This window comes from Manis javanica, chromosome 6 (genome assembly GCF_040802235.1).
Source record: "Manis javanica isolate MJ-LG chromosome 6, MJ_LKY, whole genome shotgun sequence".
NCBI lineage: Eukaryota > Metazoa > Chordata > Mammalia > Pholidota > Manidae > Manis > Manis javanica.
Genome location: NC_133161.1, coordinates 125,813,390 through 125,839,164, shown reverse-complemented (window position 1 = coordinate 125,839,164; position 25,775 = coordinate 125,813,390). Strand labels below are relative to the sequence as shown.

Here is a 25,775-nt window from a genome sequence, read left to right as displayed (position 1 = left end):
ATTCCTTTAGCTCTTTAAATGAAATAAAACATGAAATAGCACAGTTAATCATTCTTCATTTGATCTCTACATGCCTTTCACTTAATGACCCAGCAATTATTTAATGTATCCCTTTTATTTTATGGTCCTAGATTAGGACTATAAAAATCTAGCCCAAGATAACACACAAAAAATGTAGAAAATTTAAAAACTCAGAGCTTAGAGTCTTCCAAAATACAGTTCTCTTTTTTCCTCTGCTATAATATATCATCTCTCTCTTTCCATGTATTTTCTATTTTGGTCATTACATTTGTAAGTCTAAGAATGTTTCTGGTATAAGTGAAGTGGTGTAGACTTTAACTAGAAAATGTCTTCCTTGCTTTAAAATGATTAATTTGTATGCCACAGGAGAAGCTGCTGATTGTCTCCAATATCCATTCTCTCCTATTCCTTAGAAACAGAACCTCCATTTGTCATTCAGCACAAGGCCTTTCAGAAGAGACTGTATCCTAGCCTTCCTAGCTATGGCCATGGGACCATATTGCGACCAACTGGATACAAGCCTAAAAGACTATGTGAATTCAAAAAAGTACCCATTAAAGAGACGGACCATGCCTTTCTTCTTCCCTTCATTCCTCCTGTTAACTAAAATGAAGATGCAATGGTTAGACCTCCAACAGCTATTTTGGTACACGAGGTAACACTGGAACGTAAAATAGATTAAACTTAAAAAGAGTCTATGTCCTTGATACTTCAGATCCATTATATCAGATCTGTATTGACTGGGCTTTCATGTGGGAAAAAAACAAAATTACCTCTTGTAACATGCATTACAAGAATGGGTACAGCAATTAGGAATAAAGTGTAAATTTCATGTACCATATAATCCTACTGGGGCAGGCATGATAGAAAGGTACAATAGTTTGCTGAAATCTGGGCTGAAGTCAGACATCAATAGTCTACGGGGTTGGTCAGCTTGCCTATGGACAGTGCTGTGATGTTTGAATAAGAAGCCATGTAAAGGAGCTTTGAGCCCTGTGGATATGCTCACACACCTTGCTGCCTCTCCTGCATCCAAACCAAAGAGCTATTGAAGCCAGGATATGGTCAGCAGAGCAACATTCTGCTGCCAGCCCCTACTGCCTTAAGCCCTGAAGACACCGTTGAATGAATCTGGTCCTGGACATTTTGACACATGGACCAGCGATGGCTGGCCCTTCTGGCACCTTGGGGGAAAGGCCTGGAAGCTGGCCTCCTGTGAGTGCCTAGAATAGCTGAATGGCCCCCAAAGGTCACAACAGTGTACCCAAAACGTCCAGGAGGTAAGAGTATCTTGCGGGGAAGTTTTATTTTATCTTTATGGCCAGTGCATAGCCCTATATATGGACCCATCTGTAACTCCCACAGGGAGGAGGTGAAAATCTGATATAATAGACCAGGACGAGATCCCATTCCTGCCACTGTTTTATCATAGGACCACTCTCTTGCATGTATCCTACCTGATGGACAAGATTTGCCTATGCTGGTGTCATTAAAACATGTATCTTATCACCCTTAAGGTTATTTTCTCCTACGGACCTTGTGGCCTGAATGCGCCCCCTGGCTGCAGGTGCTGTATGATGATTGCTCTGAACTCTACCTCTTCAGCTACCACCTATGGAATGGATGAGATATGGACTTAATCTGCATAAGACTTTGAATCTAGATGAATCCTCCAGCTTGAGGATTGTCATGATTTTATTGTTGTTGTTATTGTTATGTCATTTGGTCACAGTGCTCCAGTCTTCTCACCCAGGGACTACTGCATAAGGGGAATGAGTAGATTGTAAGGCGAGATTTCTGTGGTGGCCTGTGGGTAAAATTGTCACAGTTCCAGAATATCTCCCCAGGCTTTAGCGCTTGTGCCTAACCTCAGGGGTGGAGAGAAGTTCATCTCCATGTTAATGGATAATTACCTGGGCAACCGAGGGCACATCTAAACCTGAGAAATTAAGGGGAGGGGCTTACTTGCTTGCTTTTTCTGGAGCAGGGGAGAGAGTCGGTGCTGGGCTGCAGTTTGTAAGCAATAAATGGATTTTAAACTTTATTTCTCCCTTTGATTTCGGTTTTTAGAGGTATGTTGCCCCAGGATTTCCTCTCCCTGGACCTACAAGTACCAATACAAAGTCAAATTCTGCTGTGTACTTTTCACAATTCTGTGGCTTAGGACTACCCATGCTATCACATCCAGCCTACAGTACTGTTTTATCTAAATCCTGTGTAAGTCACATTTTTATCAAGAATGAAAGCAAGACCAAGAATTATGGAATAAGGCCAGATTATCAGTGTCCTGCAGTGAATTTTTTCACAACTTTCTCTGGCGCTGGACACGCTGAAGAATGGACTAAAGCAAGATATCCATGAGCTGCTGAAGAGCTCACTTAATCAAGGCAATCCCAAGCAGGACTTACCAAAGAAAATTACTTTTTATGAAGAATGCAGGATTACATAACTATAGCTGATTGGAAAATTGCTACCTGGATATCATGTAAGAAATGAAATTTCCCTTTTGTGACCTAAAGCATCAGGCCTCTAATGACCTAGAAGGCAAAGCTAGAAGCAATGGCAACTATGAGATGCTACAAATACAGGTATCAAGATATCCTGATATCTATCTACATATCTGTATCAGGACTCAACATGTGATTAGTGGGAACTACTGATCTCACAAAAGCCAGTCATCCAACTTCAATGGAGTGTATCATTTTCAAAAAAACAATGGGCAACCAGATGGGTTAGTGTATAATTGTTCAGACTTACACTTTTCTTCCCAGAGTAGCCTAAAATATCTTACAAATTAAAACATTTCAACATAATATTTAAAACTGAATTCATGTAACAAAACTACCTGGAAAAACTTAGAGATGAGTGTATTACCAACCTCAGTTACAAATCTTTTTGCTAAGCTGAAGAGAAGATGCAGCTACAAAGTATTCGTTTTCAAACAAATAGGAAGCATGCATAATTGTTTACATTAACAATTTTCCTCTGCACTAAACTCAGCAGAAATCTATGTCAATCTCCTGTGTAAAAAGATAATCTGTAACTTATTGAACAAATTATTAACTATCATTTTACAGGAGATACCACAACAAATTCACAAGGCAATTTCCTAATTGTGTAAAATAAAGCATAAAAATAAATTACAATTTAAGAGCAACATTTCTGCAAAAGGCTGAGATAATATAGTCCAAACATCAATATTTTGCTTTAACTTTGGCTAACAAAAGCAAAAACTTAATCTGGATACCCCCTTAACATAGCAGTTATAACCATGGTTGTCCACCTGCCTCTGTATTAGAATCACTTGTGATTGTTACCCTAAGTAAGTTTTATAACAAGTGCTTACAATGCAGCTATTCTACACTGTTGATTAAAGAGAAAGCTACAAATAAGTGTAATGAGTCATGAAATAGAAGATATGAAAGAATTTAGCAGAGTGAATTCTATATAGTAAACATTCTATGTTATTTTCCTACTTTACGGAGGAGAGGAATGAAATGTGGAAAGTACAGAGTCATACTTGTATTTCTGTCGAGAGAGGATGAGGCTAAGATGTTGCAGTCAAACTCTTTCAAGGAGTTCTTAATTTTCTCAAATTCCTGTCAGTACCATCATTTTTTTAATAAAGAAGTTAAAATACATATATAAACTTTTAAGTTGCTGGGCTCTCTTTTTCTTAAGGAAATACATGTGATTAAATGGCACTATTAAGTACATTAATCTGTAACATTTAGTATAATTTTTAAAATCCGTAACAGAATTATTTGTAAAGGTAATATCCTAATAACTGATATTACTACTAAGATAGAGAATGATAAGATTTTAGAGCTCCAAGGGATCTTCCAGATCCACCTTATTTGAAAAGATGAGAAAACTGCAGTCTAGAAAGTTTAAATGATAACAGGCCAAATAGCTGGCTGTATTTCAGAGCCTGAGCTTCCTAACTTCCAATACCTTCTTTCTAAGACTATGCTGCCTCCTGTGGTTCTAAATCCTCTTGCTTGGATGAGATCACTGTTGTCTCATTTTGTTTTCTGTACGTTTTATTCGGAATCACAGTTGTCATTTGTAACTTTCCCATAAAATTATAATTTTCTAACCTGTTTTTTTTAATTATATTACAGCTGAGGACGTAAGTCCTCAGCTTTCTAAACTTCACAGTAGTAAACAGAATTTTTAAAACACGAAACAAATATACAGTACACATAATGTAAAGGAAAATTCTTCTCTTCTGGATAATTCAATTTACAAATTAAAAGTAACACATTTAATGAGCACCTGTGACATACAGGGTCTCTGTTATATGCTGAGGATATGAAGATGAGTAACATACGATGCTTTTCAAGTAGCTGATAAGACTAGTAGTAAAAACAATTAAACCAACAATTACACTGTGCTTGAGGACAGTAAAAAGGGGGTGGGCAGGTTGCTAAGAGTGCATATATGAAGAGAATCTAACTTAGAATGATGGCATCAGCTAATGATTTCCCAATGTGGTCCTGAACAGCATTAGAGGAAATTTTTTTTTAAATGGCAGTATCACTCATATTTAGCAGTCTAAAATTAGCAATTTCAGTTTATTCAGAGGAAAAATGAAATGTATGTTTTCAACAGCAATTTAGTATCTAACAAGTTTCTAATAACAATAGACTATGTTTCAACAGAAAAGAACACGCTTTCATTGTGGTTATATAAGAAATACAGGTCTTCTATCATTTCTTAATAAAATTTTAAATCACTGTTTTAAAAACAAAAAACTGCATCTAAAACATGTCTTGTTAACATTCACAACAGCTCTCTGCAAAGCTGCATACTAAAGTCCTCAAAATGCCTGAAAAAAGTCCCATCTGGTACAAGAGAAACAACCGGAGAACCGGTAGCCCAACAAGGAAGAAAACTACCACTCATTCACTCGGGGATGAGGACTATTCAGATTCCCAAGTACACTGACTTTTCAGCTAAAGATTTAGAGACGAGAAGCACAGTGGGCATTTTTATTTACGTTATTAAGCAAAGTTGGCGGGGGGGATAAGAGTGTAAAGAAAATCATGAAAGACATAAAGAAGTGAGGCGATGGGGAAGGCCGAGGGCAAGAATCCAAAAACCCAAGACACAGGATGGAAGAAGGACAAAGGAGGATAATTTTGGAAAGAGGAGTAGAAAGACCGAGAGGAAATGGGGGGCGGGGCGGAGAGGTGGGGGAAGGGATGCCCCAAAACTGATTTGAGAAAGAATGTGAGACGAGAAAGTGATGAACTGGGGAGGCTTCAGCCAGGGACAAAACGAGGCAGAGGCGTGACAGGCGGAGGACCGATCGGCAGTGAGTCCCTGGCTCCTCTCTCCCAGCCTGTAAGCCCTGCAGGGAGGCGAAGCGACTCCCGAGCCCCAGGGAAGGGACCCGGCGCATCCCCCTCGGCCGCGGCGCGGGTCCCCGGGCGTCCCAGTACCTGGACAGGGAGTCCACGCTGGGCGGCCGCGCCACCGCCGGCAGGGAGCCCAGGCTCTCGCAGCTCGAGCTCTTCTCCATGGCGCGGCGCGGGCGGCGGCGGGGAAAGGCTGAAGCGACCTCCGCGGCTGCCCAGCGAGAGGAACAGAGGGCGGAGCGCGCAGGCAGAGACCCTGGTCAAGCCCGCGCCGGCCAGGCAGGGCGACCGGAAGCGGCCATGTCCCCCCAGCCTGCACCGCGCCCGGGCTGCCGCGGGGCGGGAGGACCCCGGGCGCCCCTCCGGCGCCGGCCTGGCAGGCCGACCGGAAGCGGCCGTGAACCCCCAGCCTGCACCGCGCCCGGGCTGCCGCCGGGCGGCCTAACAAGACGACCGGAAGCGGCCGTGTTTCCCCAGCCTGCACCGCGCCCGGACTGGGGTCCCCGAAGCTAGAGGGCCGAGGAGCCTGTAGGAGGAAAGTTGTAGAAATAAGAGCGCGAAATGAGGGAATACGAGGGACGAGGATCTCAAGGAAACGGCAAGGATCGGAGGGCCGGGGGTAATGGTGGCAGGATGGGGCCCATGGAGAACGAGTGGGATGGGCACTAAAGGAAGGGGTGGGCGGTAGGATGGGGTGACGGGAAGGACATCGGGATCAGGGAGGAAGGGACACAGGGGCAGGTATTGGATGTGCGGTGAGGTGGCGCAATGTTTGCCGGATTAGCGGCTGGAAATAATTATTAATTAAATAATGCTTAAAGTATGCTTTTGAGCCAGGCAGACATGAATTCAAATCCTGCCTTTGCCAGTTAACTTGTAGTGTAACCCAAGACGTTGAACATTAGCTTCCTTATCTAAAATAGGAAGAGTATTTTCACAGATTAAATGAGTTAATAAATGTAAAATACCTAAAACAACACCTGGCACATAATAAGCTCCTACATGTTAGCTATTAATATTACTATCTACTCCATAAATGTTAGGATGGAATGCACTGATACTTATAAACAGTTTCTAAAGCAATGTCAATAAATGGTAGGTGTAGAAGGGGAAGATACAGGAAAAGTGACAGAGAAGTAAGAAGTGATTGGTATGGGGAAAGTCAAGAGAAAAGTATAGGACAGGTGAAGAGAAAAAAAAAAATGCTCATCGTTCTATTTCCATCCCATCCCTGACCAAGCAGAAAGGGAACTAAGAAAAGAAGCTGCTTCTTTCAGTCCAAGTGTGACTTGGATTGAGTCTGTGTGGTCTGGAAGCATCTGGGGTAGAGAGAAAGAACTTTGACATTGATCTATTGTCCACACAAAGAGGTATGTACAAAGAAATGAGGAGAGACCTGATAATTATGCAGAGACACATACACTATTGGATGTGGTAGTGTTGGACAGAGGGCAAACTTTTTAGCAATCTCTCCCTGCCCTCTTAAATTCCCCTGCAGAGCAGGAAGGAAGGGTAGAGTGATAGAACTGTGATAAGAACAGGAACCTGGTGAAGGGGAAATGCTTCTGCTGGTAATTTTCTGTTACCAAAGACACAGGAAGGACAGAAAGGATACCATAAAGGAATTTTTCTGCTTGAGAATGAACCTTAAATTACCTCATGTATGGAGTAAAAAACTATGCAAAAGTTACTACTGTAAATTTTAGAAAAAGACTTCCTTATGAGAATAAATAGAATTATTTTGATTTAAACTAGGTTTAATTTATACTGACAACTGATGTTTTTTAAAAAAATCTTAAAGTATAGGGCCAGTGAAATACAAACTTGCAAATACATTCCCCAAAAGAACAAGCTAGCCTGGTTATGTTCAGCATATGCTAGAGTACTTATTAAAAAGAATATGTTTAAGCACAAAACACTTAGCCTTCCTGTTTCCATTCTCCAACTTGGCAAGGATAGGATGACAGCTGATGGTTTTTATTTCCATAATATTTAGAGACTTTTAACTGTACTCCTCTGGTAGGGAAAGAGAATAGTCAGAAACATCTAACAAGCATAAACATCTACAACCATTCAGAAAAGGATATACTTATTGCTTCTGCATTCTTACCTGCCTTCCAAAATGTTAACTCACTGGTATCTGACACTTTGACAGATTTTCCAAACTAAGTTTGGGGAGAACTGATGAATCCTTGAATAGGAGTCTGCATACTTTCTACTACCCCATTTATTTCTAGCATTGTGTTAATAAAAAGCACTTAAAGCCATCTGCCTGATAATGTAATAATCTGTACGTGGGTCTCTCCGGTGATTAATAAAGAATAATAATGTTAAGTGTCAAGATTTTGGAACCAGACAAATCTAAATTGGAATCCTGGTTCTGTCACTTGTTCTATGATTTCAATTAAATTGCTTTTCCAAGACTCACTTTTCTCATCTTTAAAATGGGAACAAAAATACACACAATGGTTTGTTTTTCTCAGCACAAAATTTGTTGCACAGTAGGTTCTCAGTAAATAGGCCTGTTGCTAGCATTTGTTCTTCCTCTAAACTTACTGCTTTACTTCCACCCTAAATGGTAAAACAGTAAATTTTCAGAGTGATCAACAAGTAAAGAATATATTAATCTCAGCTGAAAGTTAAATGAGTGTTGAAATCTTTTTCTTGTATATTGGCTGCTATGTCTCAAACCCCAAGAGAAATCAGCTTGATGAGGACTTTCTGCACCTCAATTTTCTCATCTTTTTAAAGAACATTTTAGCCCGTCTCAGGTCATTCAGGAACTATCGCTGTAATTAAATTACAGTCTATGCCCACCTTTCCTATTAAATGGTGACCTTGAGACCTTCCCAAAAGTTATTTTTTTTATTTTAAATGTTGGCCAGTGTCTCTCAGCTTATCTGTGGGAAGAACCAGTGTTTTGTTTTTAATTTCCAAACCATCACCAACCAATGCTTTTTTTTTTTAATAAAAGAAAAATTAATTACTAGAAAAAAGTTTAAGAAAAAATAAAGGCATGCAAGGCACAGGCCAAATTGTTTTCTTATATTTAACATATAAAAATCACTCTGTAGAAGTTGCATGGAAGTTTCTAAATACATATTCTTAATTCTACCTCCATCTCATCACAGGCAGGCACCAGTTTACAGCTGGATGCTGGATGGCAGACCACACTTTGAGTAGGATGGACTTGAGTCTATAGGTTTGTTGTCATTAGCTTATCAAATGTTGTTAGAAAATCTAAATCAGAATTAGGAAAAAAACTTACTTATTTTATTAATAACTAAAATGGTGGGTTATAAATGAGCAAATAGAGGGATACTTCTGCTTTTCTTAAAACATATGCCAAAAACATAATTTTTGGAAAGATCAAGCATGTGTAAACCTCAGCTAATTATTTATAGCCAAAAATTTAATTTTTTGATTGATTTTGTTTGGGTTTGGAAAGTTCCATATCTAGTATGGAGGAGTAAGCTTCTAATAGACTGACCTTTCCACAGATAACAACTATAAACTCTAGACAAAATACTAAAAAAAGGCCGAACTACCTGAGTGGTCAAGAGAGTGAACAAAAAAGCAGGCAGAGTGAAACATGGAGAAAGTGACAAACACAGTGAGTTTCCCATTTTTGGTGGTTTTGACCTATGGACAGACCAAAATGGTGGTGCGGTGCAGGGTGGTAAAAACTCTCATAGAAAAACTCCCATAGAAAAAAAAATTATCTTTCTGGCCTAAGGAACCAAGAGAAGGGAACCCAGGGCAGCTAGAGAATGAGACAGGAATTCCAAAAAAGAGAACCAAAGAAGGGAACTCTAAACTCTGTTTATAAACTCAAACAATCTTTGGCTAAACCCTAATTCAATTTGAATAATGCAAAGGCAGAATGCAAGCAGCTCAAATAAAAAGAACCCAAAATAAAACATCCTCCTCCTCTTCCAAATAAAAGAACTGAAATAAGATTCAAGCTGTTACCCACTATATTGAAGACAAATTTTCACTTTAAACCAACTTAATTTCTTCTAAATAAAATCATCAACACTTTTGCAGAAATAAATAACAAAGACGTTGAAGCAATGTTTATATCAAAGACATAATTCAGAATTACATGACATAAAAAATGCCTAGAAAATGGGATCTGTTCTCAAAGGAAAAGATACTAAAAGGAGGCTAAATTCCAGATAGCAGAGAATTTGGAATTATCAGGCAATAACTTAAAAGAAGCTAGGAACTTAAAACTCACCAGAGGAATCAAATACATAAACAAGATTAATACAGTAACTGAAAAAGTCTCACTGACTGAGACTAGTGGCAGAATGGATTTAACAGTGAAAACTATCAGATATTTGAATATAAGAAACACAAATTATCCAATATGAAAAACAGAGAGAAAAGATTGAAAAACTATTAACACAGCCCAAGTAATTGTGGGATAATATCAAGAGGTCTTATACACAGATAATCAGAATCCCAGAAATAGGCTAAAATTAGGCAGAGAAAATTATTTAAAGAATCTATAGAAGGTGGAGTCAACATGGCGGCATGAGTAGGACAGTGGGAATCTCCTCCCAAAAACATACATATTTTTGAAAATACAACAAATACAACTAATCCTAAAAGAGAGACCAGAAGACACAGGACAACAACCAGACTACCTCCACTCGTGCATGAGCCCAGCGCTTGGTGAAAGGGGTAAGATACAAGCCCCGGCCCGGTGGGACCCAAGCACACCTCCCCCCAGCTCCCGGCGGGAGGGAGAGGGAGCCCAGGACTGCTAAACACCCAGGCCAGCACAAGCACCAGAGCGCAGACACAGTGCATGCATGGAGGGCTGGAAACTAGGGAAATAGGGCAGCAAGATCTCTGAGCGGGTTCCGAAGATGATGCCCCTGTGACAAAGAAAAGCGAGTGCTTTTTGAAAGTCTTAAAGGGACAGGGACATAACAGCTAGACGGAAACAACAAAGGTCACAGTCCAGTGGCTGGAAATTACAGGGAAAACCAGGCTCACTAACCCCCTGGGCAAGAGCTCTGAGACCCCTCACAGGTAAACAGCCAAACAACCCCCCTCCCCCATCCATTACCCCTCCAGGCGATGCGAAAGCAGAGAAGCAGCCTAAGGCAGCCCCCGCCCCCTCAGAAAGTGAGTTTTCTCCATATCGGCCAGACAAGACACAGACCCAGTCTACACGTAATTACCCAACACAAGCCACTAGGGGTCACAGTTGACCCAGTAAAGAAAGGCCAGTAGCAAGTGAAAAGTTTGGCCCTCCCAGCTAACAGTCAATAGCACCTGTCAACATGAAAAGGCAAAAAAATATGATCCAGACAAGACTAACCCAGACAGCTTTGGCATCTGCTACATCTTCCGCTGAGAAGGAAGCTGGGGAGATAGATTTAACCAGTCTTCCTGAAAAAGAATTCAAAACAAAAGTCATAACCATGCTGATGGACTTGCAGAGAAATATGCAAGAACTAAGGAAGGAGAATACAGAAATAAAACAAGCTCTGGAAGGACTTCAAAACAGACTGGACGAGATGCAAGAGACCATTAATGGACTAGAAAACAGATAACAGGAACACAGAGAAGCTGATGCACAGAGAAATAAAAGGATCTCCAGGAATGAAAGAATTCTAAGAGAGATGAGTGACCAATCGAAAAGGAACAATATACGCATTATAGGGGTACCAGAAGAAGAAGAGAGAGAAAAAGGGATAGAAAGTGTCTTTGAAGAAATAATTGCTGAAAACTGCCCCAAACTAGGGGAAGAAATGGCCTCTCAGACTACAGAGGAACACAGAACTCCCATGACAAGGGATCCAAGGAGGGCAACACCAAGACACATAATAATTAAAATGGCAAAGATCAAAGACAAGGACAAAGTATTAAAGGCAGTCAGAGAGAAAAAAAAAGGTTACCTACAGAGGAAAACCCATCAGGCTGTCATCAGACTTCTCAAGAGAAACCCTACAGGCCAGAAGAGAATGGCATGATATACTTAATGCAATGAAACAGAAGGGCCTCGAACCAAGACTACTACATCCAGCACGAATATCATTTAAATATGAAGGAGGGATTAAAAACTCCCAGACAAGCAATAGTTGAGGGAATTTGCCTCCCACAAACCACCTCTACAGGGCATCCTACAGGGACTGCTCTAGAGGGGAGCACTCCTAAAAAGAGCACAGAACAGAACACTCAACATATGAACAAGGGAGAGGAGGAATAAGAAGGGAGAGAAATAAAGAATCATCAGACCGCATTTATAATAGCTCAACAAGCGAGTTTGGTTAGACAATAAGATAATAAAGAAGCTAACCCAGAACCTTTGGTAACCACAAACTTAAAGCCTGCAATGGCAATAAGTTCATACCTCTCAATAATCACCCTAAATGTAAATGGATTAAATGCACCAATCAAAAGACACAGAGTAATAGAATGGATAAAAAAGCAAGACCCATCCATATGCTGCTTACAAGAGACTCACTTCAAACCCAAAGACATGCACAGACTCAAAGTCCAGGGATGGAAAAAGATATTTCATGCAAACAACAGACAGAAGAAAGCAGGTGTTGCAATTCTGGTATCAGACAAAACAGACTTCAAACAAAGAAAGTAACAAAAGACAAAGAAGGACATTACATAATGATAAAGGGCTCAGTCCAACAAGAGGATATAACCATTATAAATATATATGCACCCAATACAGAAGCACCAACATACCTGAAACAAATACTAACAGAACTAAAGGAGGAAATAGAATGCAATGCATTCATTCTATGAGACTTCAACACACCACTCACTCCAAAGGACAGATCCACCAGACAGAAAATAAGTAAGGACACAGAGGCACTGAACAACACACTAGAACAGATGGACCTAATAGACATCTACAGAACTCTACATCCAAAAGCAACAGGATACACATTCTTCTCAAGTGCACATGGAACATTCTCCAGAATAGACCACATACTAGGCCACAAAAAGAGTATCAGTAAATTCCAAAAGATTGAACTCCTACCAACCAACTTTTCAGACCACAAAGGCATAAAACTAGAAATAAACTGTACAAAGAAAGCAAAAAGGCTCACAAACACATGGAGGCTTAACAACACGCTCCTAAATAATCACTGGATCAATGACCAAATCAAAATGGAGATCCAGCGATATATGGAAACAAATGACAACAACAACACTAAGCCCCAACTACTGTGGGACACAGCAAAAGCAGTCTTAAGAGGAAAGTATATAGTAATTCAGGCATATTTAAAAAAGGAAGAACAATCCCAAATAAATGGTCTAATGTCACAATTATCGAAATTGGAAAAAGAAGAACAAATGAGGCCTAAAGTCAGCAGAAGGAGGGACATAATAAAGATCAGAGAAGAAATAAATAAAATTGAGAAGAATAAAACAATAGCAAAAATCAATGAAACCAAGAACTGGTTCTTCGAGAAAATAAACAAAATAGATAAGCCTCTGGCCAGACTTATTAAGAGGAAAAGAGAGTCAACACAAATCAACAGTATCAGAAATGAGAAAGGAAAAATCACAACGGACCCCACAGAGGTACAAAGAATTATTAGTGAGTACTATGAAAACCTATATGCTAACAAGCTTGGAAACCTAGGAGAAATGGACAACTTCCTAGAAAAATACAACCTTCAAAGACTGACCCAGAAATAAACAGAAAATCTAAAGAGACCAATTACCAGCAACAAAATTGAAGCGGTAATCAAAAAACTACCAAAGAACAAAACCCCCAGGCCAGATGGATTCACCTCAGAATTTTATCAGACATACACGGAAGACATAATACCCATTCTCCTTAAAGTTTTCCAAAAAATAGAAGAGGAGGGAATACTCCCAAACTCACTCTATGAAGCTAACATCACTCTAATACCAAAACCAGGCAAAGACCCCACCAAAAAAGAAAACTACAGACCAATATCCCTCCCCAACTTCAAGCTCTACTATAAAGCCATAGTAATCAAGACAATTTGGTACTGGCACAAGAACAGAGCTACAGACCAATGGAACAGACTAGAGAATCCAGACATTAACCCAGACATATATGGTCAATTAATATTTGATAAAGGAGCCATGGACATGCAATGGCGAAATGACAGTCTCTTCAACAGATGGTGCTGGCAAAACTGGACAGCTACATGTAGGAGAATGAAACTGGACCATTGCCTAACCCCATATACAAAAGTAAACTCAAAATGGATCAAAGACCTGAATGTAAGTCATGAAACCATTAAATTCTTGGAAAAAAACATAGGCAAAAACCTTTTAGACATAAACATGAGTGACCTCTTCTTGAACATATCTCCCCAGGCAAGGAAAACAACAGCAAAAATGAACAAGTGGAACTATATTAAGCTGAAAAGCTTCTGTACAGCAAAAGACACCATCAATAGAACAAAAAGGAACCCTACAGTATGGGAGAATATATTTGAAAATGACAGATCCGATAAAGGCTTGACGTCCAGAATATATAAAGAGCCCACACGCCTCAACAAACAAAAAACAAATAACCCAATTAAAAAATGGGCAGAGGAACTGAACAGACAGTTCTCTAAAAAAGAAATACAGATGGCCAAGAGACACATGAAAAGATGCTCCACATCGCTAATTATCAGAGAAATGCAAATTAAAACTACAATGAGGTATCACCTCACACCAGTAAGGATAGCTGCCATCCAAAAGACAAACAACAAATGTTGGCGAGGCTGTGGAGAAAGGGGAACCCTCCTACACTGCTGGTGGGAATGTAAATTAGTTCAACCATTGTGGAAAGCAGTATGGGGGTACATCAAAATGCTCAAAACAGACTTACCATTTGACCCAGGAATTCCACTCCTAGGAATTTACCCTAAGAATGCAGCAATCAAGTTTGAGAAAGACCAATGCACCCCTATGTTTATCGCAGCACTATTTACAATAGCCAAGAATTGGAAGCAACCTAAATGTCCATCGATAGATGAATGGATAAAGAAGATGTGGTACATATACACAATGGAATCCTACTCAGCCATAAGAAAAGGGCAAATCCTACCATTTGCAGCAACATGGTTGGACCTGGAGGGTATTATGCTCAGCGAAATAAGCCAAGCAGAGAAAGAGAAATACCAAATGATTTCACTCATCTGTGGAGTATAAGAACAAAGGAAAAACTGAAGGAACAAAACAGCAGCAGAATCACAGAACTCAAGAATGGACTAACAGGTACCAAAGGGAAAGGGACTGGGGAGGATGGGTGGCTAGGGAGGGATAAGGGGTGGGGGGAAAAAGAAGGGGGGTATTAAGATTAGCATGCATGGGGGGTTGGGAGAAAGGGGAGGACTGTACAACACAGAGAAGACAAGTAGCGACTCTACAACACTTTGCTATGCTGATGGACAGTGACTGTAAAGGGGTTTATAGGGGGGGCCTGATATAGGGGAGAGCCTAGTAAACATAATATTCATCATGTAAGTGTAGATTAAGATAACAAATAAAAAAAAAAGCAGTTCCTGTATGGTGACCTCCAATGAGTTCTACACAATGGTATAAAGGACATATAAAAGTGTAGGCAAAGGGTTTGTTTCTGCTTATACAGAGGATCAAAGCCTAATTTGGCTATCCCGAAAATGAACTAAGATACGATATGAAAAAGAACTTCCAATATCACCACTCTCTGGAAGACTCATGCCAGAAGATGATCATCAAAAAACTCCAACAAAGATCCACGCGCTGCTACAGGAGTAGATGCACTCATCCCACCCGTTCCTGGACTTGCCATGGGAATGAAGAAGGAGATATCTAAGCTGGCCTGCACATACAGAAAAACAACAAATTTGACTGGATCTACACTGTTGAAACTCAACCAAGAATTAGGAGAAGTGCAAATTGTAGTGCTCCAAAATCTTACAACTACAGACTATCTACTGTTAAAAGAACATATGGGATGTGAACAGTCCCCAGGAATGGGTTGTTTTAATTTGTCTGATTTCTCTCAGACTGTTCAAGTTCAGTTGGACAATATCCACCATATCATAGATAAGTTTTCACAAATGCCTAACGTGCCTAACTGGTTTTCTTGGTTTCACTGGAGATGCTTTGGTTATGTAACTGTATTCCTATTATGTTAATGTGTGTATGCAATTTAATTAGTAATTTAAAACCTATACATGCTGAAGTTACTATACAAGAAGATATGTCAAAGAAATAATCATTCTTCCCATGTTTTCTTCTGCCTGCTACTTCTATAGCTTTTCTTCTTCCTTCCTAATTACAACCCATAAATAGAATTCGTGCCTCATATCGAATTTACCATGTATCACAATTCTTCCAAGTGGTAAAGATACCTCAAGACAAATGCTGGGCATAGAAGCCACAGGGCATAAATATGCAAAGAAGTAAAAAACTAACCTTTTCAAACAATAAGGCTTCTCTCTCACTTACCAACTTTACATTTCCCTGTATGGCCCCGGAAGATGACTGGTTAGGCAGAGACAGGTAAGATTCCTCAAGGGAGGAACAACCTAAGACAGGCACAGTCGCAGGGGACCATCAGGTGAGAAATTGGGGATCAACAGAGGTGAGGCTTAGAACCTCCCCCCCCCCCCCGTTCTGAGAGAAATCTGCTGCATCCGTGGATGTTTTATTGCCCTTGTCTAGCTTGGATTAACACATAGTCTACAGGCACACACCTGATCATCTACATTTGCTCTCTTACAACACTAAACTATGTTTTCTACCTTTATCTTGCATCTACCTACCACTTCAGCATTTTATTAAAAACAATAATAATAATAATAATAAAGGGAGAAATGTGGGATCCACATATAAATCAAGTATAAAAATCAAACGAATATTCATATTTGAACTGTTTATAGTTCATAATGCATGATCAAAACCGAAAGTTTCTGTGATGACTGCCGTTGTACTATTCACCATGTAACTCATTCACTATGTAAGAATTTGTTCTCCGTGTAAGAACTTGTTCGTTATGCTTCAGAAGATTGGAGACTGACGAAAATTAGGCTTGGGGTGGATTAATGATTATACATTGAGCATTGAGTCCCCTATATAGAATTTTATTGTTGTTAACAACCATTTGATCAAAAAAAATAGAGATGCCCTCAAAAAAAAAAAAAAGTACACACTTCAGTTGTAAAATAAATAAGTAACCAGGAGGTAATGTATAGCATAAGGAATATAGTCAAAATATTGTAACAACTTGGTATGGTGATAGCTGGTACCTAGAATTATCATGTTTATAAATGTTCAGTCACTGTGTTGTACACCTGAAACTAATGTAATACTGTGTGTCAACTATCCTTCAATAAAAAATAATTATCTAAAAAAAAAAAAAAAAGAATCTATAGTCAAAACTTACCAAATTTGACCAACACCATAAATTCACAGATTCAAGAAGCTCAACAAACAGAACAGGATAAATGCAAAGAAAACTATGCCTCAGCACATTAGAATTGAACTGCTGAGAACCAAAGATAAAGAGAAAAATGTTAAAAAGTAGCTTGAGAAAAATGACACATTACATGCAGCAGAATCACAATCCTAAAGGTCACAGATCCCCCAGGAGATACTATGGATGATGCACAATAGAGCAACATCTTTGAAGTAAAGAGAAAACTCAACACAGAAATATATATGTATCCCACAGAACATCTTTCTAAGACAATGGTGAGAGAAAGACATTTTTAGATGAAGGACAATTAAGACAATGGGTTGCCAGCAGACACACACTATAAGATATGCTAAATGAAATTCTTCAGGCTAAAGAGAAATGATACCAAAGGAAAACAGCACTCAGTATGAAAATTAAGAATGGGGAGCATCTGGGCAAATGTAAGATTACTTTCCCACGTAACTTCTTTAAGATACATATGACTATTTTAAGCAAAAATTACATTTTCTGGTGGAGTTTGTAATGCATGTGTGTATATAATACATAAGAAAATGAGCATAAAAGTTGTCAAGGATTCATTATAAATGGGACCATATAATTGCAAAGTTTCTATATTTTATGTGAAGTGGTTCAACATGAATTCTAAGCAATTTTATTGTTAAAGTATTCTTATCCCTATTTTATAGATATAAAAATTTTTGAAGCTTTGGAAATTTAAATATCCCAAGGTCACAAGAAGCAGAATAGGAACTAGAGTTTAGGTCTGCTTAACTCTGATACCCACATTCTTAATCACTATGATATGATTTGAGGGAATTATTCATGCAATTCTTACAACAAGCCTTTGAGATAAATGTTCACTGAGCATTGGCAACAAAGTTGCCTTTGCTATGGTATACTTCTATAAACTTCTTTGTCAAATTTCTCTTTAGTTTGGAAGTCCCCATAAAACTCACTATATAATTAATGACCCTCCCCCAGCCTTCTGGGAGTCAAATAGGATTGGCAAATTATGCTAATATACCTAAATCAATCACTGCAATCTGCACATTTTTCCAAGAAAGCTGGATTTCACAAATTTATTCAAACAATATAATAATCCTGCAAAATTCTTATAAGAAGTCTCTGTAAGCATTCTTACTCTGTATTTAATACTGCTTGCAGAGAGCATATTGCATATTGATCCTCCCCTCCTCTATGATTAGATCCTATCAGGCAGGCCCCATCATTTCCACCACAGAGAAAGTAACTGAGAGGCTCACGACTTCCAGTTCTTGACAAAATGTTGAAGTAATGTGGGCTCTATTTTCCTTCCCCAATTTAACCATTGCAATCACACAGGAGCAGGAGGGAGATTTGGTGGACCTGAGAAAATAACAAAACTGTGAGGAGTCATTTAAGAAAGAGAAAGTAACTGGCTACCAGTGAGCCAGTCCATATGAAAAGTGAAGGAAAACCTCTTAGATTTTTTTTCCTTCACATTGCCATGAGCAAATCATTGTCTTCTAGGTACTTCTGCAAGGCAGAAAATAAGTGTCTGGCTAGCATCAAGGAATGACAGTGATTTCCTGGATATGATACCAAAAGCACAAGCAACAAAAGCAAAAAACAGACCATGGGACAACATCAAACCTAAAAATGTGCTGTTTCAAAGGGTTTAATTAATAGAGTGAAAAGATAACCTATGGAATGGGAGAAAATATTTCTAAATCATATATCTGGTAAGGAACATGTATCCAGAATACATAAAGAACACAAACAATAACAAAATCAACCCTATTAGGAAATGGGCAAAGGATGTGAACAGACAGTTCTCCAAAGATGATATACAAATGGCCAACAGCATTTGAAAAGATGCTCAGCATCACTAATCATCAGAGAAATGCAAATCAAAACAGTAATGAGGTACTGCTTTATACCTATTAGTATGGCTACTATCAAAAACTCCCCCAAAAAAACAAGTATTGGCAAAGGATAAGGAGAAATTGGAACCCTGTGTGTTATAGGTGGGAATGTAAAAAGGTTGCAGCCCTATGGAAACCAGTATTGGAGGTCCCTCATAAATTAAAAACAACTGCCATATGATACTTTTGGGTATATATATGCAAACAACTTTAAAGCAGAGTTTCAAAGATATATTTGCACACTTATATTCATAGCAGCACTATTCAGAATAGCCAAGAGGTGGAAGAAACCCAGATGTCCATCAACAGGCGAGTGGGTAAACAACAAGTGGTCTATATACTCAATGGACTATTAGTTAGCCTTAAACAGGAAGAAAAATCTGTCACATTTTACAACATGGATGAACCTTGAGAACATTATACTAAATTAAATAAGCCAGTTACAAAAAGACAAATACTGTATGATTCTACTTACATGACATAACTAAAGCGTACAAACTCTTAGAAACAGAAAGTAGAGTGGGGTTGCCAGGGACTGGCAGGGAAGGGGAAAGGGGGAGATATTGTATAGGTATAGACTTTCAGTGTTGCAAGATAAAAAATTTCTAGAGATCTGTTCCACAACAAGGTGCCTATAATTAACACTACTGTATTGTGCACTTAAAAGTGGTTAAGATAGCAAATTTTACATTAAGTATTTTTTTACCACAATAAATAAATAAATAAAAATAGAACTACCATATGATCCAGCAATTCCACTTTGGGTCTACCTACCAAGGAATTGAAAGCATGGCCATCACTTACCTTTATTGTAATGATGCAGAAGTTGCGCAATTGAATTCAGCTTTTATCTGATTGGCTGAACTTAGTCACAGGCTACACCTATTGCAAGAGAAACTTAGAAATACAATGTTTAGATGTGTGCCTATATTTGCTTTCTATTGCTGTGTAACACAGTATCACAAATTTAGCAGCCTAACATGATACATATTTATTAACTCATAGTTTCTGTGGATCAAGAGTCTTGGCAAGATTGTGCTGGATCTTCTGCTCAGTATCTTATCAGGCTAAAATCAAGGTGTTGGCCAGGTTGTGTTCTCATCTGGAGGCTTGATGGGAAGAATCTGTTTCCAAGCCAATGCAGATTATTATAAAATCCCTGCAACTTTGCCATGTAATGCAGTTTAACCATGGGAGTGAAATTCCATCACTTTCACAAATCCTGCCACATTCAGGGGAGAGGATTATACAGGGTATGTACAGCAGTTTTAAGAATCTTGTAGGTGATCTTAGAATTCTGTCTACCTCAGCACCCATTTGTCCAACTAAAACAAAAAATCATTGTGTAAGAAGCAGGAAATGGATATTGGAGACAACTAATAGTCTCTGATACAATCCACCCTTTTGGCAATGCAGAAACCTGTGTACCCTCTTTTAACAACATACAGAACACGTTCATTCCTTCCAAAGGGCAAAATCTATAAATCTCATTAGTAACTCCAAACAGTTTAAGGTCCAGTATTTTTGGATAAAACATAGTGCTCTTAATCACTTCCAGATATGGTTTCCTGTGGTCTGGCATCCTATGAGAAGGTTTATGTGGACCTCTGCACTCACACCTATACATATCCATTATATGACAGTGGATCAAGAAAAAGATACCTATAATGAAAACTCATATGCAAAAAAGGAAAGAATGGGAAATTGTCAAAGATCTATAGAAATCATGAAACCCTGTTGGGCAGGAACTGTAAAGAATCTGTGTTTTAGCAATGAAGTAAATTTCCCGTTTCGTTCCTTTGACAGCCTCTGTTTCTCTCTTCGTGGAGGAGCATCTTTGTTATTACCCTCCGTGGCCCCGAGCTTTGCCTTCTGGGAAGTGTTCCTTGCCCACTATGCTCTGTGACAGACTAGGCAGGATTCGTTTGGGATGCAGGTGGGAGTGTTTCACGACTTTTGCAGCCATCTTCCGGAGGCAGGTGTGTTTCAGCAGTCAAATAATCACAGGCTCTTGTAGAACAGACTGGACGCTTCTTTGCCTATGTAATTCCCTCAAAACTTAGGCTTCATGTTTATGTGTATGGCCAGTTCCATATACAGAAGCCTCATCCCAAGATTTCTATTAGAATAGTTTAACACCTGGGAAGTTCGGTGCTTTCTTCCCTGGTGTCTTGTGCTCTGTGTACTATTTTAAGCAGAAAAATATTTAAAACAGCATTAGAGACCTTTAACAATCATGAAAGGGATGAAGGAGTAGGCTCTAAGTAGAACCTTCAGGAATGTTTCTCAGAATGACGTAGCTAAACAGGCTTTCCAAAGGAACAAGCATTAACAGTATGTACTAAAATGAGGAAAGTGGGGAAATTGGGGTGCTCCTATGGAACCGATTACTCTGTACAAGCTACAACCAAGAAGCAGATACTTTCAAGGCTAGCAATGAGCAAAAAGAGCAAATAAGTGGACTTTGCTTCACTTTCATTTTTCAACTGTTTTGTAAGTGCATCTAATTGACAGAACTAAACTTGAATCCAGAATCCTCTATACAAGGAAGTCTGGATAAATGTATTTTGTGACTTTGCAGCCTCTGCAGTTTGGGAAGGTACACTAGAAAGAGGCTACTATACATTCTGAGTGCCAGTCCCCCATACCCACAATTCATCCTATAAACTATTCTACTTTCATAAATAACATTCTATTGAGATTCAAACTTCCAAATATTAATAGCAATAGCAGCATGCTTGCAGCCATAATGAAATTAGCCTTTATACAGATAAAAGCACACTTCCCAAGAAACTCAATGTCTCTTCAGTCTCTGTATCTATTTCTGAGTGATATTTATTCCTTTTCTACTTAAATCACACCCCTAGCCTATCCTGTAATCCAAGGATGGAATAATAAAATGAAAATAAAATAAAATAAATAAAAATAAAATATTACTTGATGTAAAGTAGTAGGGAAAATGGAGATGAATAGTTAAAGAAAATGTAGTCATAGTAGAGCAACAAAGAAAATATGGGTAGCTATTATAATCCTAATTTCCATAATTTATTATGAAGCTTTTGATTGGTATTTATAATTCTTTCTTCCAACACTCCTTCCATATTCCATTTGTACTCACTCAATACCTCAGCTTTTGGAACTTTTTTTTTTTTTGCCTATTTAGATGATTCAAATCTAATTCACTTCCAGAAGGTCTCCGAAGTTCTAAATATCTTCTTTCTTGCCTTCATAGAGTGTCACCAACTACCATTTCCCTCTGATAATCAGGATTAATCACTTACTGATTCAGTGACTACCCTTCTTACCTGTAAATTCAGTAACACCTGGGTCTCAAAGTGGTCTGATGGAAGTCTTAACTTCCACTTTGGTGAGACCACTGTGATGTCTCCTAGTGAAATTGTCCATCTTTGGGCATTAATACTTCTAGGTCAGCAAAACGCAATGGGAAATGTGAGCACACGCTTGGCAAATAGGTCATCAGGTTAAACAGTGAGTGGGTTGCTCTCACTTCTCTGCCTGAAGTGAGGTACAGATCTGGGTACATCTGAGAGGGAAAGAGCACCATGTATTGAAAGCTGTCTCAGATCATGTGTTGTATTCCATAGGGAAAAATGTTAACCTTATAAGACATAGTCCCCTAGCTAGTGTCATAAATGAGTCTTCAAGGTACTATTCTATATTCAACACTCCATATTCTATAATAATGATACCAGCTTCCTCTGGGTGATGGGGTGTGTGGTAAAACCCACGAATCCAATAGATACTTCCCATTGCCTCACATTAGCTATAAGATGAGTTCCTTGTTCAAATGCAATATTGTGTGGGATACCATGACAATGAATAAGGTGTTTATTAATTCCAAGGAAGTTGGTTCTGGGCAAAAGCATGGAATGTAGAGAAAAGAGTCTGCATCCAGGTTAGGTTAAGCAGAGTATCTGTTCCTCTGAGGACAAATCATTACCCATTTAATGGCAGTGATTAATATAATCACTGGTCACTACTAGGTGACCAGATACTCCCTCCCAAGTATGGTACATATTGAAATCATAGCATTTGGTTTTTGCTAATGACAGGTAAGACATTCAGCAATGGAGGTGACCAGATCAGCTTTGTTGAAAAAAGTTCATATTGTTCAGTCCATTTTTAGCCTAGTTTTTTGCCATATTTGTATAAGTTCATTGAGTAAGTACTGGGGTTTGCTGGGAAAAGAAGCTTGCTGACACCCAATAAAATGAACAAAAGAGAGAGAAAAGCAGAAAAAATGTCAATTATAGTATTATCTTTAGAACAAACAATAGAAATGGCCAAGAACAGGGGAGACATAAGGTACTACTAAATAAAAGATTATAGTCATTCAAATAAAAATTCGGGAAAACCTATAGCAACAAGGATAAACGTTTATGGTATTAAGTGAAAATACATAAATACCCCTTTTTTACAATTATATACTATGTATAGTCATATGGATCACAGCTAGACAAGAAAGTATGTAAAACAATATCGACAGATGAACTATCTGAAATACATTTAAAAACAAATCTCTGTGTTTGACATAGCTGGAGCTAGAGGATACTATGCTAAGTGAAATAAGCCAGGAAGAGAAGACAAATACCATAGGATTTCACTTATTTGTGGAATATAAAAACAAAGGAAAACAGAATGAGCAGAACAGCAGTAGATTCATAGACACTGAAAAGTGACTTGTAGTTACCATGGGGGAGGGTTTGGGGCGGGTGGGTGGGGATAAGGAGGCACAAAATCTCAATCTTAATATAAGTTGGTCACAGGGATAGTAGGACAGTATGAAGAATACAGTCAATGGTTCTGTAACATCTTCCATTGTTAACAGTAACTACACTAGCTGGGATGAGGATTTAGTAATGTGTGTAACTGTTGAATCACTGTCTTGTATACTTGAAATCAATATAATTGCATGTCAATTATACTTCAATAAAAAATACACTTATAAAAATCTGTATTTGAATATATTAATCTGATATTTTCATATAATATGATCTCTATGATTGTGATTTACTATAGCAACTGTCTTTTATATTGAGCAAGTTAAATTGTCTCAGTTTGTGCACAGTTCCTGAACTGCATATCTGTGGACATGTTGCCTTCCTTCTTTGATTCATTAAAATTACTTTCACATTCATGGCATTTTCATGACTGCTTGATATATTACTTGAGGCATTGGGAAGCAGATAAAAGATCTCTAGCATCTTAGGAAGGATGAATTTGTCCTGGAAGAGATTACATCTTGATGTATTGTTATTGAATCTCTTAGAAAATGTCTTTTGAACTGCCAAGCTTTGGCACCTGTTTTCAGTGTCTAATGTTGGGTATCTCATGTATATCACATTTATGTGATGTGAGTTCCTTATACTTTCAAGGACATCTCCTCCATTTCTGCTCCAACTCATGACAACTAGAGTAGGTGTATGAGACAACCACCTCTCCTTGACCTAAAATAAAGTTTGTGTTTTGGGCTGAAATCACTTTGAAACATTGAGAATAGAAGATAAAAACTGAGTCAAAATAATTTGAAGTTTCTTTTTTCTTCCTTCTCTCTTGTCGTAGCCAGATTATTTTGACATGTCTCTCTACCAACTTTTCTATTCTAATATTAATGTTCTCATGCCTCCTTCACATCTTTGCTCAAATGTCTCCTTGAGGCACACTGACTATCCTATTTAAAATTTCACACACTCCCCTCCATTCAAATCTCCCTTATCTTCTTCCAAGTTTTTTCCATACCACTTATCACCTTCTGCTTGCCATATACTTTACTTATTTATTCTGTCTGTTATTATCTGTCACCTCTAGCTAAAAATAGTTGCTGTTTTTGCCCACTTCAAGCATCTAGAAGAGTGCTTGGTACAAACTGGGCTTTCAGGAAATATATATTTGAATGAATGAATGAATGAATGAATAAATATGTTTTGCAGGTGCCTCCAAGAAAATTTTTGATCTGCGTACACCATCTGATCACATGGGAAAATAATATTCACTGCTGACGATATTTTGGGTAAGTGATGGTCTCCTGAAGAATATGTTCTCTTGGCGAAATGTATGCATTCTTTCCCCTTCCAGACAATCTGTCCATCACTAGGTTTAGTTCTAAAATGCATGTTCATTTCTTTGTAATGTTTTTACATTATTCATGATTTATAATACCCTTAGTTCAATATATAACATCTGTGCAGTACAACAAAGATTAGAAACAAACATTCTTTGTGTTACCCAGAGACCTTTGTATCTCTACATAATAGAGATCTTTAGGTCTCTGTGTCTAAATTTCAAAGCTTAGAGCCCACCATCAAAATGCTATGTTATTAAATGTTATTCACATGCTTTGAAGGACCTAAAGCAAATTAAATACTGACTTGTTTTTAATTAAGAAGCAAAGTAATAGAAAAATCTCAAAAAAACAGTGACATACTTAGAAGTAATTTCATGGCAGAGAAGGAACACCAGCCAAAAATGCCCTTTCCCCTCAACATTGCAGGGCTGCAATTTCAAAATACAGAGAATTCAAATATGTGTTCCTAGGCCAGCAAGTTTTATATAATGGAAGCTCACAGGAAAATTGAGGTGGGGTTGGGGGCAAAGAGAGGAGAGCAGACAACTTGGAAGGAGGTTAATTGTGAAGTGTGGCTTTCAGGAAGACTTATATAAGACCAGATCTTTTTAATTAAACCCTTGGAATACAATTTGGACTTAATAAATTTATTCTTCACTGAAACCAGTTCATTAGGAATAGGAAATAAGAAATAAAATATAATGCCCTCAATAAAAAGATGATGCAAGCTAAAATAATTTTTAAAATATTTTTTAAACAATATAAAAGAAAAATGTAAAAGAAGAGACTAAGAACACAACTAGATAATAAAATGGGATACAGGAAATAAAATGGATAGAACAAAGGAGGCTTAAGAATTGTGATATATACAGTCAAATAATTACAATCAGAGGACTAAAAAATGAAATAGTTTGAATGTAAAACAGGCTGAAATGGTATGAACACATTACCAATGTATGATTTTAGGTAGAGTTGGTAAAGAAATA

General features: G+C 38.3%; 1 protein-coding gene and 1 long non-coding RNA gene across 5 annotated transcripts in view; one reads left to right on the top strand and one right to left on the bottom strand.

Moving 5' to 3' along the window:
* Positions 1–5,754, bottom strand: part of MTMR2 (myotubularin related protein 2) — a 134,547-nt gene extending 128,793 nt beyond the window's left edge. For all 3 annotated transcript variants that reach the window (XR_005061890.2, XM_037020623.2, XM_037020622.2), the window contains exon 1: positions 5,469–5,754. Coding sequence is in view for 1 of the 3 variants with exons in the window: in XM_037020622.2 (XP_036876517.1) it covers positions 5,469–5,548 (80 nt within the window). In the remaining 2 variants the exon portion in view is untranslated. The remainder of the gene's footprint in view (positions 1–5,468) is intronic.
* Positions 5,755–5,844: 90 nt separating this feature from the next.
* The window catches only part of LOC140849992 (uncharacterized), a 40,194-nt gene continuing 20,263 nt past the window's right edge, over positions 5,845–25,775 (top strand). For both annotated transcript variants that reach the window (XR_012132589.1, XR_012132590.1), the window contains exons 1-2: positions 5,845–5,982; positions 24,656–24,735. This is a non-coding gene — a long non-coding RNA (uncharacterized lncRNA). The remainder of the gene's footprint in view (positions 5,983–24,655; positions 24,736–25,775) is intronic.